At 37.6% G+C, this 26,421-nt stretch overlaps 1 protein-coding gene across 1 annotated transcript in view; it reads left to right on the top strand.

Moving 5' to 3' along the window:
- The window catches only part of SYNE1 (spectrin repeat containing nuclear envelope protein 1), a 199,047-nt gene that overhangs the window by 82,409 nt on the left and 90,217 nt on the right, over positions 1-26,421 (top strand). The window contains exons 43-58 of the mRNA XM_086625933.1: positions 667-779; positions 1,480-1,685; positions 2,710-2,865; positions 4,072-4,363; positions 5,044-5,216; positions 7,267-7,576; positions 10,239-10,403; positions 11,784-12,140; positions 16,007-16,143; positions 17,096-17,273; positions 21,071-21,214; positions 21,542-21,697; positions 23,478-23,642; positions 24,800-24,972; positions 25,836-25,989; positions 26,133-26,276. Coding sequence (XP_086482059.1) covers positions 667-779; positions 1,480-1,685; positions 2,710-2,865; positions 4,072-4,363; positions 5,044-5,216; positions 7,267-7,576; positions 10,239-10,403; positions 11,784-12,140; positions 16,007-16,143; positions 17,096-17,273; positions 21,071-21,214; positions 21,542-21,697; positions 23,478-23,642; positions 24,800-24,972; positions 25,836-25,989; positions 26,133-26,276 — 3,023 coding nt within the window. The remainder of the gene's footprint in view (positions 1-666; positions 780-1,479; positions 1,686-2,709; positions 2,866-4,071; positions 4,364-5,043; positions 5,217-7,266; positions 7,577-10,238; positions 10,404-11,783; positions 12,141-16,006; positions 16,144-17,095; positions 17,274-21,070; positions 21,215-21,541; positions 21,698-23,477; positions 23,643-24,799; positions 24,973-25,835; positions 25,990-26,132; positions 26,277-26,421) is intronic.

Here is a 26,421-nt window from a genome sequence, read left to right on the forward strand (position 1 = left end):
GAGTTCCAGTGATGTCACTTGCAGTTACAACTTTATTTTTATATGGAGCCTTTCAAAAAGTCCTGTTACCAAATGTGCATTTCATAACTGCTATAAACCAAAGCATTTTACAAAAAACAGAATTTGACTTCTTTAAACATGTAACGTGCATGAAAGTCAAGCTCAGCTCCACCTTTCTTCACTTGTAGTCTACGTTTGTTGCATACATACACTTTGTGTATTTGCTATAAGAGACGTATATAACCAAATAGAGATGTTTATAATGTAAAAGTCCCCATCTGAAGTATTTCCTGGGCTCCCTGGATAGTCAGTGGAAAGAAGTAGAGATTTTTATTCTTATATATTAAGATATTGATCTAGATATTATTATTTATTATTATTAAATTGGGACATAACATAGACTGGAAATGCCTGTCTTTTCCCATCGACTATAAAGGGGACCCTAGTGCAGTTGTTCAAATTTGGATGTTTAGAGTGGAAACATCTAACTTTTTGTGAAATTAATCCCACTCCTCAAGCCCATTGAAGGCAATGAGACTCATCTTGTTAGCTTTAACACACTGTTCCTGAAAGATAAAATTATTGTGGAAGACAGCTGTATGGTTTTGTGGATAACGCTGCTTTTAAAAAAAAATATTCTCTTCTCTATACTTTTTATTAAATAAGATTCTATGCAAGAATTCCAAGAATGGTTTTCTGGTGTAAAAGCTGCAGTAAAAGAATCATCTGACAGGTCTGGAGACAGCAAAGCCATAGAGGCAAAGCTACAAGACTTGCAGGTATAGTGAACAAATTTTAAAAATAACAATTAGCAATTTAACTGTATATATCCAATTATATCTCTAAAATAATTTATTGATGCTATCATGTTTATTGGTTTTGCTTTAAAAAAAGTAATGTAAGAATTATTCAAGACAGCAATAGATACTGTAGAGGGAATAAAGTGGAAACTGTGTTCACTGTTCTGAGAAATCAAAATTTAATTTCTGGAAGGTTTATGTGTGACTAAACTATTCTTGTTTCTGATTTTTAATATTTTTTCCTTTTTGCCTTATTTCTCTTATTTTCCTTTTCCTACTTTTTCTTACACTATTGCTTATTCAGTCTTTCCGATTAACACTGGTATGTCAAAGCTATCTGTATAGATATTTGATGGGACAGAACACAAATAGCACATGCCTATTGGAAGCAGCCCTAATTTGTGAAACATGTAACATCTTCAGGACATGATTAAACTATCCAGAGAAAGACAGGACTGCCTTGGGAGCAAAGAGAAAAATTGAGCTCTGTGAATTGTAGCACCATTTAATGAAATTTTATTTGAACTTTATTTGAAATTTTATTTGAACTGCTTAGAATTTTTCCATAGCTAAACATGGCTCTCATCTCTTTGGGAAATCTGGCCATTTCTAATAGAAATATTGCTTATCTTTAATTATTAAATCTTGCATGTTTAAACTGTATTCTTTCATTACACAGAATGTGCTGGATTCTGTTAGTGAGGGACAGAACAAGTTAGATGCTGCCTGCAAGGAAGGAGAAAGTTTGTATGCTTGCTTACCCAAACCAGTTGTGAGCCATATTCAGGAGCAAATAGTGAAGTCTAACCAGAACTTCCAGGAATTCCTCAGCCAGTGTCTGAATGATAAGAAGGCCCTGGAAGCTTGTGCCTCATACCTGGGAAGGTGAGTAATACCAATAGTCACAGACGGACTGCATGAAATTGTCCAACTGCAGAAATACAGGGCACAATTTGAAATTATTTCCAGTTACTCTAGTCCTGTTTGCTTTTTTCTTTGGAAACATTTAAGAGAAAATTAAGTTCTCTGCTAAAAACAAAGCAAGAGAGTATTGATTTGGTTAAAGAAGGGAAGGTTAGTTTCATATATGTGGAAGATCTGTGTAGCTCATGCAATCTCAAATCAGCAGTTGGGATCTCAGTAATTTAAATGCAATTTCCTGGAAGGAAAAGGTGTGATGAGTTTTCAACTTCTGCTCTGGAGGCTGGAGATAGTAAGCTTTTTATACAGCGTGCATCTGTCCTGTCGCATTCCAGATGGACATATTTCCTAAGGAGCTAATAAGAAACACTCTTGAATTATTACTTGGGGCTGGAATTTTGGGCATTCAGATATTTTTAGGTATAGCTAGATTCAAAACTGTTTTCTGTTTAAAAGGAAAGTTACTGTAGCAGTAATGAGTAAAACAGCAAGATGAGATGATGTGCCTTCATGTAAGGAAAAAGTTTTCAAACTTAGGGCCAGAACTTGCTTTGCTGGGTTCTGAACAGCCGAGATTCCAGTTACATTCTATTGGAGAAACTGAAAGCACACTTCATACGTTGTAAGTGTCAATTCTGAGTAAAACCCCATTTTACTCATTTTTTAATCTTAGACTAAATCATTACAAGATTTTGGAAAAGCTTTCTTTTGGTCTACCTGAAGCACTGTCACTTTAAATTTTGAAGACTTCTTTTCTGACTGTAGTTCCCATGATTTTGCTGAACATTTTTAGAGAGTTGCTGAATATTTTTAGATTAGTAGTCACTGCGGAATTATGTTTTGTGTGCAACTCTTATTCTTGAAGCATGAAAATGATACCTAGCGTTATTTTCCTAGTCTTGTGGATATTGAAAGAACTGAGTTAACTTCTTACCAACTTTACTCCACCTCAGAAATACTTTTAAGGCAGTATTTATCTGTTCTGTAGCTTTGAAGATCAGCACAAGAAACTTGGCCTGTGGATACATGACATGGAAGAAAGAATAAGCACAGAAGCATTAGGAGAGAGCAAACAGCTTATTCCTGAGAAGAAAAAGGAGGTGCAGAGAGTGGAAAAATTCCTGGAAGAGTTACTGAATTCAAGGTAGTGTGAAATATATTTCCTAAAATACTCTCATTTTTCCTTTGTTAAAGCAACAGTGAAACTAGACTGTTGGGGTAAAGTGTATTTGTGAAGGAGAAAGGTGTTGCAACATACTCAATGAAAAGAGGCTGAATCAATCCAGTTTTAAGGAAATTGGAATTTGAAAACAACTCCAAAATTTGATGTTGATACGTTTCTCATTAAGAAAGGCTTATCTTACTTCATTAATAAGTGAAACCTGAAAAATATAATCTTAAAAAAATAAATCTTAAAATATTGCTTGTAAAAGAAATAGTAAAAATGACACTTATTATGATATCCTTTTTAAAATTATCTTTCTTTCTGTACTGCAACACTCAGATCCAACAGGTTAGCAGAATCCAGGTTAGCACTTTTCCATATAACTAACTTTGTAAAAGAGCTCAAATAACATCCACATTGGCTGTGAAATCTTTCTAGAATTCAGACTCAGCCAATAAATGATGAAGTAATTGCCTTTTTTAGTACACAGTGGTTTTTAAAATTATTTTTTATTAGTGGGTTGGTGAAGATAGAACAGAAATAGTAGTCAGTTGTTCAAGCCTCATAGCGTGCTAAAAGGAAACACCCAGCCTCTGCCTATCCCCTTGAGAATGATACAAGACATTTTGGTCTGATGTAAATTCCTTGTAATCACAGGGTATCAGAAGGGTGATCCAGTAGATTGAGATTAACTGAGGCTGTATAAACCCAGGGTTTTAATCCCTTTTACTGACTCTTGTACTGAACCTGAGTCAGTGTCTAATCCTGGACAAATGGCCTGACCCTTCCAGCATGCCTTCCCTTGTGTTAAAGGCTGTAAACTTCTCAGAAGCGTTGACAGATATAAAAAGGTAGCAGTTCATGTAGAACTGGAAAGTCTGATAGCCGAAAAGAAAATTAAGTTAGCTTTTAATTCAAAAGTGCAACACAAAGATTTCAGTGTGATCATTTTGAGCACCAGAATCTGCAAGAAATGACACTATACACGTGTAAAGATATTAATCAATACACATTGCTTATACTACCTTTCAGTCTCTCCCAGTTAATTTTTCTGTTAACTAACTATGAACTCTATCACTGGTGGAGTAGGTGATTATGTCAGCAACCCTCTTAACTTCTGATAGTGGCTACAACAATATCATATGCTTTCTGAAACTGATTTTCAGTCTCAATATTTTCTTTCAGGGAATCTTTTGATAAGCTCTCCCAAATGGCACAGGCTCTAAATGAAGAAGGACATGGTGCAGGGAGGGAAGTACGCCTGGCCTCTCAACATCTCACCAATTATCAAAATATGGTCAAAACTGTCAAGGAAAAGCTACGAACATGTCAGCTTGCACTCCAAGAGCATCTCACTTTGGAGGAGGCATTACAGAGTATGTGGTCATGGGTGAAAGAGGTTCAAGATAAACTGGCATCATCAGAGAGCACTGTTGGTAGCAAAGCCACGCTAGAGAAACGACTGACACAAATTCAGGTACAGAAGGATACAGCTAGGGATTATGCATCAAGATTGACATTAGGTGTGGGCCACATCAGTGGAAAAGCAATATTTTTATATTTTATTCTGTCTGTGGTTATGAAGGAGAGGATTAGAATTTAAGGTGATCTTGACAAATTGAGGGATGCACTATGAAAAACAGGATGACCATTAATGGAGATCGGTGCCACGTATTACATTTAATAAGGAATAACGAACTATTGAAATATGTATTCAGGTCCAAAAAGCTTTCTAATGGAGAGGAAGCCTTGGAATGATTGACAAGAGAGGCTGTGATGTATATGTCACAGGAGACCTTCAGGATGAGGTTAGACAAACATCTGTTAGGATGGTCATCAGTGTAGATCCCGCCGTGGGCTTTCTTGATTTCTAGCTATGTGGTGCTGTTGTTCTGTGAAGTGCTTGACCTACTTATTGTCTACTGCAACATGAGCAATATTTTAGGATGACCAATGCAGTGAAATACCTGTATGGCTGTGGGAAGAACTGCTAGTTCATAGCAAGACACTTACAAGAAAAGGTGCCTAGTAATTCATACTGGGCATGGCTGTCAAGGATAAATGAGCTCAGAGAAAATGGTGTCCACTGTTGAAAGAATAACAGCTTTCACCTCTCAGCAGGCTGCCTTTGATATTCTGACTTATTTTGCCTCACAGGAGATCCTCTTACTCAAAGGTGATGGTGAAGTTAAGCTGAACATGGCCATTGGCAAAGGAGAACAAGCACTTAGAAGCAGCAATGAGGAAGGACAAAAGGTGATACAATCTGAGCTTCAGACGCTGAAGGATGTATGGAATGACATCATCAGCACCTCAGTGAACTCACAGAGGTAAAACTCCCTGGAATGTACAGGTCAGACTGTGCCATCTTTGCTTACAGAAAGTGGTACTTTGAAGAACATAGGAGTCCGTTCATTTATTACTGATATGTGAGGGAAAACTTGTGTCATCAGAGAGAATAAAAATTGCCTGAAAAAAACACATCCTTCTATAAAAAGCTGAGTTGACCCTGTCAGATTAACCAAATTTCATGCAAGATGGTAATTGAGGGTAATTTAAAAATAAATAGAAATAATACAAAATTCATACAAAGAAAAAGCTAGAAAGGGCTTTCTGAGTTATTGAACCTGTACTTGGGCAGGACCAAGAACATCTAACATATTTATCTACCTTTCCCTTACAAAACTGTAGGAAAGTTTCTCAATTCTGTCTTTCCTTGTTTTTTTTAAATTTTAAAAAAAATCCTAATATCCACTCTAAATAATCTTTCTTGAAAATTAAGCTGATTTCTTCTTTTTTTTAACCTTGATAGAAATTGAGTTTTTCCTATTGGCTGTATGTGAGTATTTTCTTATTTTATATATTTCAAGACCTCCATCATCTCTGTTCTAGACAGGCTGATGTTTCTCAGTTTCCTAGTACTAATACTTTCTAGACTTCTTTCATTCTTGTTTCTTTTTCAGTAGATTGCAGACTATCACTACTTTGTCTACATTTTTTCTTAAAAGTTAATACCTGAAAGTGGGCTGACCTCTTACTGTATTTGAGACCTTATTAATTCTGAATATGGTATCAATACTTTATATTTCCTTCATACAACACTCTTAATCCACTTCAGAATGAGATTTTCCTTTCCAATAGTATCATATTGTTGAATTTTGTTTACTTCTTTATCCTCTACTATCTCCAAATCCTTTTCCACAGTACTAAGCCTAGGCAGTTATCCCTAATTTTGTATTTGTATATCTGATTTCTTCTTCCTAAGTAAAGCATTCTTCTCATCATCAAATTCCATCTTTTTAAAATTTCTTTTAAGAACATCTGACATCTTGTCATCTAACTAGCTGCAGCCTCTCCATGGTTACTTTCATCTGCAAGTCTTACAAGCACTCTCGGTTCCATCATCTGAGTCATTACTGGATGGAAGTGGGCCCTTGGTGAACTTCTGCATGATCCTACTTCCTTAGTTCTTCAATGAAAATAAAGTTTTCCCTGCATCAGAAAATTAATAGATTTGCATCAGAAAATTAATAGATTTGCATCAGAAAGGTCATAGATCTGTATTGTAGGTAGTCTGAGTGCTAAGATGTCTGGATCCTAAATATCAGCTGTCAACTGTGGGAGCCATGATACAGCTAAATTGGAGTTTTTCAATTGAAAGTGGTGCCACTTTCTTACTTATTTCAAAATTATAATACAATTAAGTGGAAGAAATTATATTGGACTGCCTTTAAGATTTCAACCTAATTTCACTCAATTTTTGTCATAAAATATTATTTAGATTAGGCTAGACCCTTGCATTTTGAAATGAATCCTTACCACACTCATGTCTATCATTAAGTCCAATGGAATGAGAATTACATTCCTTAACACAAATCCCAGCAAAATCTGGTGAACTGCTAGGAGAAGCAATATAGAACAGAAGAGAGGATTTCTTATAAATTGTAAGTGGTGCTATATATAATGGATTTTTTCTTCCAAAACTTGCCAGAATATCTCTTAATTGTCAATAATTTTGTAGGCTGCTGTACATTTATTACTCTGATCATAAAGAACTCCAGTAATGCTCTGTAGTTTACTTTGCTGGACAGCACTGAAACATGCTTTTCACTAGTCTGAGACAGATAGATTGCTCATGTAACCTGTAATAGGGAGCAGTCGTATCAGGTTATACGCAGTAGCCTAAAGAACATAGAAATTCTAAAATAGCTTGGATGTAAGCTGACACAGGAATCTAAAGCAAGATGTAGGGAAAAGCATATTCTAAACATAATATACACGGCTACAGACAGTGTAACAACTAAGGTATAAGCAGATGCTTTTTTTTTCAGAGTTTTCAAAAGTTCTCATCTGTACTGTATATGTTTCTTTTAATGTAAGCTGCCTAGAGTCTGTCATTAGCCAGTGGAATGAATATCTGGAAAGGAAAATCCAGCTGGAGCAGTGGTTAGAGAAATTGGATCACAAAGTGGAACAGCCTTTAGAACCACAGACTGGTCTGAAGGAGAAGTTTGCTCAGCTGGACCACTTCCAAGCTATTGTTTCTGAGATAGAAGATCACTCTGGTGATTTACAGCAACTCATTGAAAAAGCTGTGGAACTGTATGAAAAAACAAAGGATGATTCTTTTGGAGAAGCAGCTCAAGAAGAACTAAAAACACAGTTTAATGACATCACAACTGTAGCCAAGGTAAGATAAAGGCAAGGTCTCCATTTCAAGTAAGTAAAATGTATAAACATCTGTATATAAGGCTAAAATTTTAATTTTTGTAATTTTTTAGTAACTAAAGGTTTGACTGTGTTTGAACAGTCTTGCCTTTTGTTATGGTTGAGTCTAACAAGTGTTGGACGTATTTTACTAAAATTCACTGGAATGAAAAATAGGTATTGGGAATTGAAATTGGTATGGTTATGATTTTTGAAAAGTGAAGGGCATATATTTTATTCCTAGTTTCACATATGCAACAATATTCCTGACATTCTTCCAGATTTATTTCCATCCAGTTCTTTTACATTCATTCCTAGCACTTTTTTTCCCTTAGAATGGGAAGAATGAAATATCTTCCTGAGCAGAACATATATTGTCAGAAAGAGAAATCCTATTGTCAGAAAGATATCTTCCCACATTTTTGGTGCTTCAAGCCACTAAGCACTGCACGTGCTCTACGGGTATTCTGTTTGGTTGCTAAGACAAGGCACGTGAGCTTACTGAGACCGGCCAACCAGGTCATGACAGTGACATTAGCTCTGAGTTACAACCTCCACCTTCTCAGCTAACAGGAAAGTTTGCATCAGGAAGAGGCCACATAATAACAGGCTAATGTCAGACTGAAGTAAAAGTGGTATATACATTCAGTAATCTGATGGAAGTGTCATTAAAGTTTTCATGTACTGAGAATAGTGCCTGTAGGTAATTAATCTATAGTCTATATAAAAACAGTACCAGAGTAAAAAATGAGTGGAAGATCTAACAAATTATCTCTTAGGAAAAATGTTATATCTAGGGCATATGAATCTACTTCTTTAGTAAAAATCTGCATTTTTCTTACTAAATTTGGTAAAGGAAAGTCATTATGTGGAATCATGCAGTTTGGATTTGGATTTGGTTTGTTGTTTTTTTTTTTATTTATTTTGGGGATAAGATATACTATCATTGTCATTGTTTTATTGCCTTAAACATAGACCGTAGATATTAGAGCCCTCTCAGATATATCTAGTCTGTAATTGCCATCTAATCACATACTCTTTTGGTTGTATGGTGAACTTCTGCTCTGTCTTTATTACTGGAAATAGGAAGCTCTGAATCTGGTTTCTAGAGAATTGGTGCAGTTCCATCCTCGTGTAACTCCTCTTCTTTCAGCGGTGTTAAATCTGGAGCAGTACCAAGATTACTAGCTCACTCAATACATTGCTTTTAAACTTGTGTGAAAAGAGCATTGTAAGTGAGCATGGCAGTGTTCTCCTCAAATCAAGATGCATCAATAAATTTAATTTCTTAAGCAAGAAAGACAGCTTTGCAGTCTTTCCCTTGGGAGAGAACAGCGCTGACTGCAACTGGTAGAAGCCATTGCTGCCAGAAGAGACCAACTAAAGTTGCACTTTGCCTCCACTCTCCCCCTCTACTGGTGCTATCTTTTGATGTGTGCAAAGTAAATGAAGGTTGCCTTTCTTGGGGCTTTTTTGCTTCCCTACGGAGCTATCTATTTTGTTTAGAGTCAGCACATGTGGACGTTTTGTTACTCCATTATTGCATACAATGCATGAAGATGTAAAAACTTTCAGGATTTACTTTAGGTCATCTTTGTTTAGCTAGTAACCATCTGTTGTCTAGTTGGTCTACACATTCTGAGAAATTCTTATTCTTTTCAGAGGGAACAGTAGGGCTTATTAATCTAACTTATTTTTTAAAAGCATTAATTGAATGTTGAGTTATTCAAAATTAAAAAGAACTGGAGTTTAATTCATAAGTGAGTGGTTTCTTCAGTGTGAAACCAATTTAAGGACACTTAGACCTAGAGTATCCACACAGGAGTAAAAGGTTACTTGATTAGCTCAGTTCACTTTTGGTTAGTTTTGATAAACATTCCTGAGTGTTAGCTCACAGGAGTATAAGAAAAAATCTACTCATTCAAACCAAAGGCAAATCTAGACCAGTACAGTATTTTTTCTTTTCATAGTAAGGTAAACTGGCCCCACTTTAAGCTTACATTGAAAAGCTAAGATGGAGCCATGAAGCTGCTGTTTGTCTGTGTCAGGGAAAGCATCCTCCAGGGCTGCAAGGCAGGTGGCTGGGGATGGCCACCACTTCTGATCTGGTGGTTAAATTGAGACTCAGCACTGTAACAGGTTTTTGCACTTTTGAACAGCAGAAGTCCTCCTTTGTGGTCTTCATATGGGATATCTCTGTTACTCTGCTTCACATTTATAGAGGCTTGGTGCTTCTAAATAAGAGCTATGTTTCTTGCAGCATGCTGTTCCCTGGGATGACTCATGGGTGATCTATAAGACCCTCTCCAGGAGTTATTGGGAAAAGCATGACAGAGTTGCACAGCTGCAGCTTTGACATCTATTAAACGATACATTTTCTGTTAAAGGATGTGTTAAAATACATTTTACATACATTTTAAAGCAGCTTCTTCATCTTTTGCTCCAGCAGAACACATCTGTCCAGACCAACCTAAACCAAACCTTGTGCAATGTAGCACTGTGTTCTGCTGCTCTAAGCTGTGCTCTATTCAGCATTCAAATGCTATAGAGTCAGACCAGCACTGTATACCACTGCATGCTTAAAGCCAGGACAGTATTTAAGCACTCCAGTGGTCTTTTTTTTTTTTTTTTCATCTGTATGATAGGAGAAAATGAGGAAAGTGGAAGATATTGTGAAGGATCATTTGCTATACCTTGATGCTGTGCACGAATTCACAGACTGGCTCCATTCTGCCAAGGAAGAGCTGCACCGCTGGTCAGATGCATCTGGAGATACATCAACCGTACAGAAAAAGCTGGCTAAAATCAATGTAAGATAAGTTAGCTTTCATGATTTCATTTATGGTTCGGGCCCTATGCTCTAAAATAGGCCAGAGCAAAAAAGTTGTGGGATCTTTCTCTTTGTGGATTTGAAATGGTGATTACATTTCAGTGAGCTGAAAGCAAGCTTTCTAAGCTATGTTTTGTTTTCTCCTCCCTTCTCATATTAAACTGATGGAGTAAAACACAATTAGACCTGAGTTAGGCACAGCACACATGGAAAAAATTTGCAAGAGCAGAAGCCCAGTGGCAGCACAGAAGAATGTGGCTTAGCTGATTAATGAATACTGCTCTGTCCACATCCCTGAATATGCTTTACCCGTGAGCAGAGTTGTCTGAATCAGTGAGGAACAACCTTTTCTGATTTGCATGAAATGGAGATGCATAGAGCAGTGCAAGTATTGTTCTCCCCAAACATGGTAGAAATGTATGGGTTGCCTCCCATTGTATATTCTCCTTACCCTGGCACCCATACCCCAGCATTTGAGTGCCTAAGCAAGTTCCACATTCCTGAATGTGACATTAAAGCAGATTGTGTGTTTTGCTCGTGCCTGATGTTTATGTTCAGATACTCGTGTTAGCAGCATTTTACTCTAAAGATGAGAGTGGGCCAGTGAACAGACTACTAGATGAGGATTCAGGATGCCCGAAGTCAAATTACAGATTTGTTGTACACTCTTGGATAGTTTTCAGTCTCCTTTGTGTTCAAGCTCCCCATGTATAACACGAGGAAAGGAGACTGTGGTTTCTAGCTCGTAAGAGTAACAAGAGGATAAATAACATTACCCTGGCATGCAATGATTGGGATGATATTTATATTCTCCAGCTTCTTAAACTGAAACCTCCCCAAATTCCCTTGTAGCATGTGTAGGATTGAAATAGGACACTGTAGAAAGACTTCACTTCTGAAAAAAAAAAAAAAAAAAGACATGTGCAACCAATTATGGCACATCACGGGTAGGCTGTAAAACGCTTTTTCTGAGCAGCACACTTGTGTTCCTAAAACTGCTATGAGCAGCTACATGGCAGCGTTTCTTAGGGGAAGGATCACAAGAAAGTAGTCAGTTTCCTTATCTTAACCCAAGCAGTTATTTTCAGAACCGAGAAGTTGTTCTTCCTCCCCGAGCTTATGAAATCCTCAGAATCGCCCCTTGCTCGGCGTGAAGTCCGCAGCCCCTCTTGACTGGGCTCTGTTTCCACCCGCCCCCGGGCTGCGTTCCGCCGCCCTCCGCCCAGCCCGGCCGCCTCCGGAGCGCGGCCGCCGCCGAGGCCGCTGCCGCTGCCCCCCGCCCCGCCGTGTCCCGCCCCCCCCCCCCCCCCCCGGTGGCGGGGGCAGCTGCGCGGGTTACCATGGCAATGTCGCCTTGCAGGAGCTGGTAGAGTCCCGCCAGATCGGCGCGGTCCGCCTGGGCCGAGTGGAGACGCTGGCTCCCGCCGCGAAGCGCGGCACGACCGGCGGCGGGTGCCAGCTGCTGGCCGCCGAGATGCAGGCCCTGCAGTCGGACTGGAAGCAGTGGGAAGAGAGCGCCTTCCGGAGCCAGAGCAGCCTGCGGGACGCGCTGAGCCGGATGGCGCTGTCGGAGCAGGAGTTCGCGGAGCACGTCGAGCAGCTGGAGGAGGCCGTGCGGCGGTTCGGCGGGCTGCTGGCCGCCTGGTCCCGGGGCCTGGCCCCCCGCGACAGCCGGCACACCGACGCCGAGCTGGCGGAAGGCTGGCGCAAGGAGAAAGTAAGGTCACATCTCTTTTCCTAGCGGCTCTTCGGTTGTACGTGTACGGTTACGGTGGGCAGAAAACTTATGCCAAGCGGGACCGTCAAGTGACGTGTATTTGTGGGAGATATTTCTGTGAAATCCCAGCTTTCAGAACTTTGTTTGTCACTGTCTTGTAGCAAGCGGTGTTTGCAGATGTTTCTCACCTTGGCTTCTGCTGCAGAAGGCTTAGCAGATGCTGCCTGCAACTTAGATGTTAAAATCAGGGCTTGCCTCTGAGAACGTGAAGGAAGGAGCTAGCACAGCAGCTCAGGGCTTCCCTTCCAACTTGCTCAGGGTTTCAAGCCAGAGTAGCACTTGATTTGGGAAATGTGAAGCATTTCCTAAAAACCAAGTAGCAGCTGGAGCCATTTCTTATTGTAATTTGTCAGGAGTGTATTGAGCTTATACTTTTACATTTCTTGTCATATTCTTCACATTGTGCACGTTGAGATCTTGTCGAACGTTTAAAGAAGTTATTCTGGAAACCAGTATACTTGCTAATGGCTTTACTATGAAATGCAGTGGAATTTAGAGAAATAGGTTGGTTTTGTTCCTGATTGTCTTCTAGCAAGGAATTCCACATGTGTTTATCACAGACACGTGTTATATATAAATATATATGCATTCGCAACAATGAATGTTTGTATGTGTCTCTACTGTAAATCACAGATGTTGAGAGAAGATACAGTGTATTTCCCTTTCAGGGTAGTGTTGCAGTAAAGCAGTTTCAGTAAAGGAAGAGAGGAGTGCGGTGCCTGCTTTCTGACCCCTTGACTGAAGAAGTATTTGAAAACTCCAGAACACCTTCTCTTTGAACTGACATTATAAACCTCCTCCTCCGATGTCTGTGCCAAGTTATTTCTGTGGCTTCCCCTTTCACAGAGTTCCCTGACACAGATTTATAGAACCTGCTTGCTCGAGTGGCAGTACATATCTGTAGGAACAACAAAGCTGGCGTTACATTGGAGCAAATAATGGTACTATTATGCAAAGTCTTCCATGTTTATATGTTTTTTAAAAGGAAAGGAAGACATAAGATTGTCGCCAATGTACAGGAAGAAACAGCAGACATTTTTTTATTTTATGAATGGAGAAGTACAGAATTCAAATTATATTGCTTTTATTAGTAGTATGTATATAGTTTATGTTCTGTAGTTCTATGTAAAAACGTTTTATTTAGACAGTTGTAAACTTTGGCTAATAAAGAAAATGCAGAGGAATCTCAAGAATTACTATGCACAGCCCTATATATCATTTTATTTATAGTTAGAGGAAATGTGATGGTAATCCTTGCATTTCTGGACTCCAGGGATAGCGCCTATTGTGAATGTAAAATAGCACTGCAGCTTTCCACTTCCATTGTCTCACAGTGATTCTGTTGCCATGTAAGCCAAGGCCACAACTTAAAAATGCATTTTCTAATTCTCAGAATCAGCAAGCTTATTCTATTATTTTGTTATACTCAAGCTTTGTTCCTTTAGGTATGTGCAGCGTAAGAGCAATAGATCTTGCACTTGGAATTCAGCAAATTATTTTTGTAATTGTCAGATTCAAAATTAAATCCAAGTGGCTGCAACAGTGCTTCTGTATGGAAATATGCCATAGTTAAATATACTCTGTTTTGCAAGTTAATGTTCCTGTTTGTTAATAAGTTATGCCTAAGACTGTATGTCATCAGAATAAACTTTTAGTAGTTATTGAGGTAGGTTGTTTGAAATCCTGTGCTACTCTTAAGACATGTTTCCTTTATCAGAAAAAAACCCACAACTTATTAGTATTTCATTATGATGATTCCTGCCCTACACAATTTGTGACATCCTGTGTTTAAGTAATGGCCGTTGTGTTGTTATCCCTAATGCTTTCAAAAAAGTCCTGTGTGTAGTATAACACGAAGTTAGATAAACAGAGAGTAGTCAGTTTACATTTTTTCCTAAGAGTCATTGCTGTTACATAATTGCTTAACTTAAACGCTACTTTATATGGCATCGAAACAAATTGGCAGTGTGACTATTTGGAGTATCTTCTAGTTATGATTGAACAGATTTCTGGTGTATGAGTGACTCAGGGCAGATAAAGTCCATAATATGAGTATGAATAATGTAAATCTGAGGAGTCCTGAAAATCTGCTGTAGCAAAATATTTTTTCTTACTCACAAGAACACATGAAAGTTTGTAGGCATAATATATCTGAAACATCTCTAGACTTAATTTTACAGGGCTTCCCTGTGATTGGTAAATGCAAGCAGATTTCAGTAATGTTAATATAATCAAGCTGTGATTACGATCTAAACCACTGTTATTCCTAGCAAATGCAAGTTTGTAGTTTTATTTTTCTCAAAATCAATTGTGATTTTTCTTCCTGGCAGTTCAGGTACTACAAAGAAGCAATACGTATCTCTTATTTTATTTGCTTTCTCAGAAATGAACAATACAGATCTTAAAAAATTCTTTTCACAGCTCTGCAAACTTTTTCAGGAAAAGGGATATGAGGCAAGGATGAAGGTGCTTGTGGGCAGCAGACACGAGCTGCATCCCTGGCTTTTGTCCATTTGCTGTTCTTACTAAGTCTGTTGATTGGCTTACTACACCCTTGCTAAAATTTCTTTTTATTTTTCATTTACAGAAAGGTATATCTGTTTATCGCAGAGTTAGTTAATATTTTACAGTGAAAAATCTACTCAGCAAGCATTTTTATCTCTGTAACATAGATTGTGATATTTTGAAAACCTTCTGCCTATATTTTCAGGTACATCATTTGTACCTTTCCTGAACATTCAATTTCATGCTGATAGATTATAACAAGATGTTTACTATGTATATTTTCAATCTTCCTTTTTTATATATATTCAGAAACAGGTTTTGGGACTGTTTTGGGAATTGGACTTCCTTGTCCCAATTCCACATCCCCATTCAAGTCTCTCTTCACTTTCATATGATCTGTTTCTCATGTTTATGTTGTACATTTCTTCCAGATTGGCACTTTGATTTAGCCAAACTAATCTGTACGTTCCAAATCCTCTGGCCTGCCTGTGCTGCAGAACCTTTGCCATGGGGAATGTAACTAGCTAAAAGATTCTTTTCTCTGTGGTAGTTTAAGCGGAATGCCTGAAGAATTTAGTTTCTGAAGAGACAAGGAGCCAAGTCTGCACTGCTCATTATGCTGGAGTAGGATTCCGCAGCGGAGATGCAGTGGACGTCAACAAGGACTGTTTTTGTTGGAGTGGTTATCACACCTCTCCCAGTGACGTAAGCTAAGCCAACAAAAGCTTTTTTTTGTTGTTGTTGTTGGCTTAGCTGTCTCCAAAGCAAGAGTCTTTCTGGTGCAGCAATGACAGGCAGTAACCCATTTACTCTCACAGGATTGTGTGCAACTGTACTACACTACAAATCCCTCTGTGAAAGAGTTGAAGCTGTTAAAAGTTTTGTGCATAAATGAATTTTTTTGATACAGCGCAAAACCATATTTATTGAAGATGGTAAACTCAAGCCAACAGGCTAATAACATTTATATAAACATATATTATTTGCTATTCCCTAATTATATGTACTTTTATATGTATAAAGCTAACTGACAATCCCATAGCTTATTTAAATTAAAATGAAATTCATATTTAAACTATTTTTTGGGAACATTGTGAGCTAAGAAAGTTGAGGTTTCCGGAAATTGTGTCTGTACAGGCTCATAATTTACAATAAGCTTCTGTAGATTTGACTGCCAAAACACTCTTGAAAGTGAACGTGCGTAGATGATAAATGAAGTTGAATTTAAATTCTGATAAATTTTGATTCAAAATTTATTTTTTTTTGCTCACTGATATTTTTAATTTGTTTTGTTTTAACAGGAAACATTGGATGCTCTGGTAAAGTCCGAACACATGACAGATGAGATCAAAACTCAGTTAAATGATCTTTGTAGATTTTCCAGAGATTTGAGTACTCATTCTTCAAAAGTTTCAGGGTTGATTAAGGAGTATAACAGGTACACATCCATCTTGTTTATAGTTAATCAATCTCATGTGTGTGCGTATGGACGTGAGCTGTCTTTTAAGGAATCATTAATTAGAATTTTAGAATTAGAAACAGAGGTATACAATGATTACAATCATTATTTTGATTTTGGTATTGACAGAGGTTGTAAAAAGTAGCAATTTGTGTTTGTTTTTTTTTTCTGAAAACCAGGCTGTGCCACTATACTCAGCTGAAACTAATGTATATCCACACTTGACCTATCACAGCAAGAATCCTTTTAAGAAATTGTGAGGTAGCACTGTGGCTTATTTGTCGGAAGGAGGAACAAGCTATGCCAGCTATTTAAGATCTTTTTCTTAATTTTGTTTTTTAGTTTGCTCTTCTTTGATTAGCTGGCTCCTTGAAAGAGGGGAGCTAGCATTTGCTTACTTTCTTGCTTTCTCTCAGGTGACTCTAACTCCTTTACTTGGGAGTGTGACATCTGCATTTCAGACACAAGATTCTGTTGTTTCTTGCAGAGGGTTACAGCTTTTGGTTTCTGTAGCTGCAGAAGAAGTGTGTGATGACCAAGATTGATCCCTTCTAACATTATGAACTTAACTGAACCACAGAAGTTAAAATTGAAATTGCTGTAGTTCTGCGTCCTGTCCCTAGAGAGAGGAAGGGGCTTGCAGAAAATGACTCAAGCTTAGGTGCATTGAGTCCCTCTCTGGAAATGCTTATACCTGTCATATCTGTGACAGTTATGTCCCAATTTACATGCTTCACTTTTAAGGAACTGAAAGCTTCTAATGGATTTCCTGGTGCCTCAGTTAAGTGGTTGAAGCTGGTAGGAGGAATCCAGGTTAACCTAACCTTACCGTTGTGTTTCAGAGAACTAAGTAATAGCATTGTCACCTAACAGAGTCCTACCTTTCCTCCCTCCCTCTCTCACTTCTGCTTCCCTGATGCGATAAACCCAGCCTCTGCCTGCAAGCCTCAAAAGGATGTCAGAGCAAAGAGCAGATCTTGCAGCAAAGATTTCGGACGGCTCTCAGGGACTTTCAGCAGTGGCTGGTCAATGCAAAAGTCACCACAGCCAAGTGCTTTGATGTGCCTCAGAATATCAGTGAAGCTTCAGCAAGTCTGCAGAAAATACAGGTAACTTTAGCAGTAAAATATTAATCTAAGGGAGACTCCATTAGTTTCATACAAAGCTCAGATTGAATTGTTTGGTTAATTACTATTTTTGTTAATGTTGTTATGGTCAATGCTAAAGGTGACTAATTGCAAGGAAATAACCATTTATTTATTTTTTAATTTAGTTTGTTGAGTTTAATTGTTGGGCTACAGTTTGTATGTTATCATTGTTTCTCAGTATTTTTTCTTCTTTGTTTCTTTTTTACAGTAGGAAAAAAATGTGGTTTTAAAGTAGAAGAGTACTGTAAAATCAGAAAGCTATCAGAATCAGGACTTAGTACCTGGAATTATTTAAAAATTATGTAAATATTTCTCCTCATACATGAAAGTAGAGCTCTTACAGTGCAAGAACAGAGTTATAATATATGCCACGCAAGCAGGCATTTGAAAAGTGTATTTTTGACATAAAGCTAAAACAAGCCCCAACAACTCTGTGGAAAGGAATACCAATGGAAATTTTATTTTAATAAAGCAAATGAAAAAATACTTTTATGAATAGAATAGAACTATAGTTTTATCTCAAAATAGCAAAGTGAGAATTACATAATGAGACTGATAAACCTTCAGTTAGATAGTGTAACAGAAGAAATTCATATCAGTTTCTCAGAAAATACTAAATCTCAAATCACTTCCTCCTTTTGGTGAATTCACTTTCTCTTGATTAAATGGTTTACCTGAAAGTGTAAACAATACTATATTCACATATCAAATCTTTGACTACCCCAAAATGAGAATATGTTTAGAGGAAATATCAGGGGAAAAAATCCTAGTAGTTTTTGACATTAAATATAGGAGTTTTAGCAAGGTGGGGCTTTTTCCAATGGTGGCAATAGTTATTTTTTTTCTTTATCACTGCAACCCCGTCATAGCTTAAGACCTTAATTAGTTCTCTTCCTCCTTGAAAACTGCTTTAGATGAAATAAACTTTTGTCAACATGCAGTAACTGCTTTAGGACTTTTAGTGTTGGTAACCTGCATAAACTTAAAATTTTGTTATTTTGTTTTTGTTAAAAATCAATATTCTGTCTGTTAACACATTTGACATCATTAAGTCACAAGGCAGTTATATCTTTGATTTTAATATAGCCAGAACTTGAACGAAGTATTTCAAAGCTAACAAACCCTTTACATTCTTTACTAAGACCTCTAGTGTAACATAGAATCAGAATCTGACTTACTATTTTTTGTTTCAAGCTTGTTGCTTCTGAATGTGGATGTAATCTTATGATTATGAATATAAAACTATTTGTGTATTGCATAATCATGATAGTGACAGTTTAAAATATTAGTATTTAAGACTGCTAAATTCCTTTGAGTTGTAAATGCTCACAAAGCCTTTTAATAATCACATGTTATAAGAAAATTATCCCAGTACATTGGAATTTTAAAATCTGGCTGTTTCCTTATATTTCTGTATAATTCTCGCATATGCATGTTTCCATACACTTCTTACACGCCAGCATTGCACAAGATTTCTGTGAATAAAAAAAACCTTTCAAATAGGGGAGGTAAATCAAGGATGCGAAGGGATAAATCACACAGCTTAGACATTGCTCAGGGTCTAAGCTTCAGCCCACACCCCTACACACTCATTGGAAGTCCAGTGCAGCTGTCATCCGTGGGCAAGGCTTCAGTCCTGTGTGTGCCTCAGAGTGGGCCCTGGCTCCTGCTGTTACCTGTGCCAGGATACTGGTTCCCTGAAGTGAAACTCTTACCATTTTCTGTACTATGGAAGTTTAACTAAGTATAATACCCAACTAAATGACCAGTAATTGTCTCATGAAATGCAGAACATACAAGTAATCCTAGAGTTTTGTACGTACATTATTTAGATGCATGGCACTTCTAGATAAAGTAGGTATTGTCCCTGAATCCCATAAATATGAACCATATTGAAATGGAATGTATCAAAAGATGAGTTAGCGTGTTAACCAGCAGAAACAATAAACTCTTATCCCCATTAAATTTTCTGGGAGATTGCCATTGACCTTTCCTGGGACTCAAATAAGTAACTTCTTTTATTACTATTTTTAGGAATTCTTATCAGAAAGTGAGAATGGGCAACAAAAACTAAACCTGTTAGCGTCCAAAGGAGAACTACTGTGCTCCATTTTACCAAAGGAAAAGGCTAAAAGTATCCGGCACAAATCTACTACTGCTAAAGAAGATTGGAAAAATTTATCACCACCCTCCACCAGAAGGAATCTGCATTGGAGGTATTGAACCAGTCACAGTGGGGAAAGATTGGATCTAAATTTCCTCTTTGCTTTTTGTGTCAAACAGCACAGTTTAGATTTCATATAAAGCTGTAAGTGTTTACCATGTGACAGAACTAATAAATAGCTGTTTCCAAGAAGTCTCATTCTTCCACTTACATTTCACTTTTGTTTGCTTACACTGTTGTTACTTTACACCTTACAACCTGATTCCACTTTGATTTAAGTGGGATGTTTCATGCAGAAGGGTATTCTTCAGAGTAACTGTAGGTAGCAAAGACAGCAGTTGCTCAAATTCATTAACATGAGTCTCGTCAATTGTACTGAATTACTAGAACACATGTCCTTTTTTAAGGATTGTTCTAGCACAGACTTCTAATGCTGTTGCTGATTGAATAGTCCCAGTACAGTGGGTAAATGTTGTCTCTCTTATTGTAAACTGGTGAAATGTAATGATTTATTTGAGCAGCTTTTTAAATAAACCCTTAGTGCCTTTCTCTGTTCAGAACTCTAAATTCAACCAGCACAGAAGGGGAAGATTTTAAAAACATAATCTCTATTCAGGTCATAGGTTTTAAGGTCAAAAGGCCTTAGCTGGAATTCATAGTGTAGGAGAATTAAAGTTCCTAGGTGTTCCTATTTCAAACCAATGCTGCCTAGCCAGGTGAGAAAAAGTTTAAATACATTTAATGCGACATGTTGGAAAGCCTTTCAAAGAAAATTCTCAGGTAGCAAGGACTTACCTTTCTTCATCTCAGGGTTACCATGGAAAAAAAAGATGTCTTTAAAGGTTAATCTTTATAGCGAAGCATTTTTCAGTCTCATAGGCTTTGTCTTTCATTCTGATGTTTCAGTGACAAGGCTATGTAGCTGAAAAGAAAACGAAGTCAGTCTGGGGGAAAAAGAAAAAGGCATAGGAACTATGCTGTCTAGGTTTCTAGTCCATGTTAATTGTGTCAGAGGCTCCTTTTTTTAGTTATGCAGAACAAGCCTACAAGAGAAACATACAGGCATGGAATGCCTCCCTATGCGTTTACACACATATTTTTATAACCAAAAAAGAATGTAATCAGAAATGATCTCCAGGATTGGGTTGAACTTAGTCATACATCACCTAGGAATAGTGGTGGCCTTGTTACGGAGGAGTCAGTGTGAATGACTGCTGTCAGATGTTAGGTAACTCGTATCCCAAATTAGCCTTTCTTCAGACTGTCTTAGCTGTGTGTTAGGCTTGCATTGAGTCAAAGCTCATAAGATCTGTAAAGCTTTCAGCTCAGAGGAAGTTTGCTTCAGCCTCTCTTCAACTGTGTAGACATTTCCTACGTTGTTGCTTCTGTTTTGCCTCTTGAAGAGGTGCACTCTCATACTTTTCTTTCATTGTCTGTGAGATGGCAAGAAGCAGAGCTGCTGTAATATATTTTTAAGAGTTGTGTAGTGTTTCACTGCAATTGTATATCCTTTTTGTGTGCTTGATCAGTGTATTGTGTGTTAGTTATGCCCAGTACAGTGGGAACATTGATAAAATTGTCCATGTCTTCCTAGAACTTAAAGATTCAAATGAAGGACTTCGAAGCAACTGCTGAGCCTCTGCAGGACTGGCTGACCACAACTGAGAAGATGGTACAAGGAAGTAGCAGTAGGCTCCATGACCTTCCTTCCAAGAGGAGAGAACAGCAAAAGTTGCAGGTGACTTCTTATAAGCGTTTTTAACACAGCCAGACTTTCCTGTTCCATCCTTCTGGTCTCAGATTTCTTACAAAAGCTTGATCATTCTGGCGTCCTTACATCTAAATGAAATCAGAACTGGTTTCAAGGATTGCTGTTGATGATCCTGTCCCATCAGGTTTTGTATTTCCGTGTTTCTTATGACATGCTGCTTCATTGCTGTAGCTGTATGGTGTGCTTCTCAGCAAGCTTGCCATATGTCACGTCTGTTCTTCATGGGATCTTCATGCTTCTCTGTTTCCTGCTTTCTTGCACCACTCTTGATATTGATGTGCTTATGCTTTACAGTCTATCCTTGAGGAAATAAGCTGCCACGAGCATCAGCTCAATCGGCTAAAAGAGAAAGCTCAGCAGCTGTGGGAAGAGCAAGCTGTCAGCAAAAGCTTTATGCGCAGAGTGTCTCAGTTGTCTTCTCAATATCTTGCGCTAAGCAATCTGACAAAGGTAATGCATCCAGTGTATGTGCTTTTAAACGGTTCGTTTGATGTAAGTGGGGAAAAAGAAAGAAAGACTGAAATGTGAAACACTGCAGTTGTCTTGCCTGTCTGCCTTGTGTTATATCTGAGCTATCTTGTCTTTCACCCTGACTTTAAAGAGTGGGAAGTAAGGACCTGGATAATACTATGGACTGTCAACAAAATGAAATTATGATTATTTTATTTATTTTTCTTTTTTAATATGTATTTTTAAATGTGTCTTTATTAAAAAGTAAAACCCACCTGGTTATACAATAATTTTTTCAAGATTCAAAACAAGATGAGTTTGGTTTTGATTATTTCAAGCATTGAAGACATTTTAGTTATGTAATAAGTGGCACCTGAAAGAAATATTGTTCTGAACTTAGAAAAGTTATTTTTTTAGAAAATATGGAATACAGAGACTTCCTTGCATCCTATAATGATGATTAATTATTTGCACTGTAAACATCTTCCTCTGAAACTGATAGACTGGTCTTCTAAAAAAATTACCTCTTAGGCTACTTTTGCCGGTTCAGTGGGAGGCATAGGCCAAACTCTAAAGAATCAGGCTAGGAACAGAGAGTTTAAACTAACTCTGTTTTGCTGAGTGGTGCTTGACAAGACGCTTCACCACGTAATAGCCCTACTATCTCTATTGTATTAGCAGATAAGGAGGTCTTCATATCAGGACTGTTATTCTTCACAAAGTTCCAGCCATGAAGGAGACTTGATAGTGAATTAGGCTTGCGGTTACAGTAATGAGAATAACTAAGGATATAGGAAGTGTGTTGTGGGACAACCATTTAGTTCAGACAGTATTTATGTTTGGGCAATTGTTAGTTTGTTAATTTCTACTTTTTCTGTGGAAATAAAAATTATAAAGCGTATCTAGAGCTGTATGACTTACTGAAAATGATTATATATGTGGCCATAATACATTTTCATGAATGCAGAATGAGAAAGGGAAAGATGCATGAGTTACTAAGATTGTCTTATGTGGACAGAACTTGTAAGAGATGTCAGGATAAGGATTCTGAGGTAGAGGATATATATGATCCAGCCTGTGAGAGAAATCCTGAAATTCTTTGGATAGCCATGGACGCTTGAGAAAGATCCCTCTCTGTAACTTCCTAAGCCTGTTTCACTGGCTTGTCTTTAGTTCTCTGTCACCATGTGAAATACACTCTGCTCTATATTCCTGTTCACCTCAGACCTTTCAGCAGTGTAACTTGAGCATTTGTTTTTGATTCGTACGCGTGTCAGTGATTTTTCGGAAGAATGGTTATAGCAATGGGAGTTGTTGAGGAAAACACATCTTTCTTTTCCAAGTATCAACAAAGTAGTGTTGCTTCAGTGGCATAGCTTCACAGGCTTAAATCTGTCTTGTGCATTGACAGATTTAACAAGCTATCTCAGTTGCAACACTGAAATGGAGTTTAGATGTGATTTACCACATGTTTAAGAAAAAGTGAAACTAGAAAACTCTCATCTACTTTGGATGAAAGGAGACAATTAGATGAAACTTTACATTTAGAAAATAAAAAAGAGTGTTTCTGAAATTTTCATTTATATGTTTTGGTTGGACAACTCGTGTGTGTGTGCATGCAAAGTTATTCCATGTTCAAGTAAGTATGCTTGTAGTTATCATTGTATGAAGACAATTTCTGAGTACTGTTTATGAAACTCATTCTAGAGTCAATAAGTAGATATGGGGAATAAGCAATCCTTTGAATAGCTGCTGGAGCTAATTACTGTATGAATTGCAGGAGAAGGTTTCCAGAATGGATAGGGTCGTAGCAGAGCACCAGCAGTTCTCTCATAGTGTCAAGGACCTCCAGGACTGGGTGGCTGATGCAGTTCATATGTTGGATTCCTACTGTCATCCCACTGCAGACAAGAGTGTTCTGGACAGCCGGATGTTAAAGCTAGAGGTATGGAAACAATGGAATCTAAAACTTGCTCTTTTTAGATCTGTAAGTAGAATGCAAATGTAGGATACTTTACTTTAGTTGTTGCATATTAGTGTGACAACTGCTGTCATTCAGACACTGATTTTCAATTTACTCAAAAATAACTTTTTATAGAGAAAAAACTCGTTATTAGTAGTCTTCTCTAAGAAGGATATAGGGACCTTTATGATGTGGAAAACTGCATATATGCAAATTCTTAAAAAAACTAAAAAGATGTTGTGTGACTGCTGAAGGTTAAATGGATGAAGTAGGATATTCGCTTCTTAATAAATAGGAAATACGTTATTTCCTAGATCTTGCAGGTAATAGGGATGATTTGGAACAACTTTTCCTATAATTGTTTGCTTTAAAAATGATGACTACACTTAAGAAAATAGCATCTATTGGTATTATTGCACAAAAGATGTTAAAGATTAGTACTCAGAAAACAAGGCTTTTCATGTTATTGATGTCTTGGGTTTTGAGCCATGGCCAAAATATGGACAAGTCCTCAAAATTATAAGGATACATCAAAAAGCAAGAGACTGTAGCAAAATACTAAAATTATGTTTTGCCTTTTGTTTGCTGAGTCTTTCCGGTTCATGCTTTCAGGGTTTTCATGACTTTACATAGTGTTAGAAGCTCTTAGTTTGCAACTGCACAGCTTCAGGAGCTGAAGTCTCTAAGATGACATTGCTGATAGTCTACTGAGTTTATATGTTGGTACCTTTGTGTTACAAATAGTTCCTAGAATTGTAGAACTGTATTTCAGCCCTGTAGAAGAGCTTTGTGATCATATTTTGATTTTTTTATAAATGAGTCCTTCTGCTTTCCATCTAAATGACGTTCCCTTTGGAATGTCAGCTTTTCCACCCAACAGTACCTTCTCTGGTACGCTGTAAGTACCTGCACAGATTCTATGAAAACTTCCCTGTCAACTATTTTTTTTTAATGGCCTAAACCTGCCCTTTGAAAGTCACTTTTTCCTTGTGAAGCAGAGCTGTGAACCCCACTATTCTCTTCCAGTTGATCATTTGTATAAGCTGCTAAATTTGATCAGCTTGTTTTCTAGTAAAGCTGGTTAGTTTTTTCATGCTCAGTTAGTGATAAAAGTAGAATAATACCTGCTCACTTTTTAGGGACTGCTAGCAGTGAAACAAGAAAAAGAAATCCAAATGAAAATGATTCTGACAAGAGGAGAATCTGTTCTGCAAAATACTTCCCTAGAGGGAGTACCAGTGATTGAACGACAGTTGCAAACCCTGAAAGACAGCTGGGCTTCTCTTCTGTCTGCCTGTATCCAGTGCAAGAGGTAAAAAGAGTATGAGGTGTAGAATGATGCTTAGCAATAAAGCTAACTTAATTCTCAGAGTTTTATTATTACAAGAGTCAAATTCATATAAAATCACTGCATATGCCTAACATTGTAGGTCTAGAAGCCGCAAGTGACATACTTATTTAAAGTAGAAAAAGAGGAGGAAATTGTGAGAGATCTAAGCTTTGATAACACTTACGGTCAATATACTCTTAAAAGTGGATTCCATGTTCATAATCTTGTTGTAAATTTTACTTTGAGTTGCACTTGATGCCTTGAATTGTTCTTAGAAATGAGAAGATCTTGTCACGGACATTAATGGTTTTTCTGTCAAGATCCTGCCTGGTTTTCCACTTGCTATCATTTTATAGAAGGTACTGTAACTACAGTGTCCAATAGTGATGCTCAAAGTAATAGAATAAAGAAATACAGGGGAAAAAAATGCAGCCTTCTGTGGCAGAGCTTCACTAATTGCAAATATTTCAATTTAAATAACCAAGGTAATTAAATATGGCAATGCAGCAACTTTTGAATGCATGCAAAGTGATGGAAAATTTCTGATTCTAGATCTTATGCTTTCAGTTGCATTTTATTTACCAGAGCTAGAATACATCAGCTAGTTACATACTCACAGACCTCCTTAATATTCCAAGTTTTGAAAACTTAATTTCTCTTTATCAGCTGAACAGTGCTCCTAGTTCAAACCTGTAGGGTTTTAATAGCTTTGTCTCAGACTGCTTAGCTTGTGATGTATCTTTCTTAATAATATAGTCTAGAATAACTGTATATTACTATATCCCACTGCTTAAATAGCATGAGAACCTCCACTATCACAACAAATATGTATTTTTAAATTACAGTCAGCTGGAAGGAGCTCTCTCCCAATGGACAAGTTACCAGGATGATGTTCGTCAGTTTTCCGGCTGGATGGATAAAGTAGAAGCAAGTATGAATGCTTCTGAAAGACAATATGCTGAACTGAGGGAAAAAACATCTGCCCTCAGCAAAGCAAAGGTGTGTTTGCTTTACAACAAATGAGCAACAAGCCCATATCACCTTATAAGTAACAAAAAAGGCTGAATAACTGCAAGATTAGTCTGTGGTCTTGTTTTAATGCTGCCCATTCCTAAATGTGTTCTTCTTTTTCTGTTTTGCAGCTACTCAGTGAAGAGGTGTTGAGTTACAGCAGCCTGTTGGAGACAATTGAAGCGAAAGGAAGTGGGATGGCTGAGCATTATGTCACTCAGCTTGAACTCCAGGACCTTCAGGAGCGGTATAAGTTCCTCAAAGACAGAACAAGGGTACAGTTTTTCTTGGTAGCACTCCTTCTTTTCTTTGCAACGAGGAAAAAGAAAGTCTTCTCACCGCTCACTTATTTTATGTTTAAATGGAGAGTAAAAGTTTGGGGACAGCTGTAACTTAATGTAACAGAAAGTTATTAGGATG

The sequence above is a fragment of the Tauraco erythrolophus genome, chromosome 2 (assembly GCF_009769465.1).
Source record: "Tauraco erythrolophus isolate bTauEry1 chromosome 2, bTauEry1.pri, whole genome shotgun sequence".
Taxonomy (NCBI): Eukaryota; Metazoa; Chordata; class Aves; order Musophagiformes; family Musophagidae; genus Tauraco; species Tauraco erythrolophus.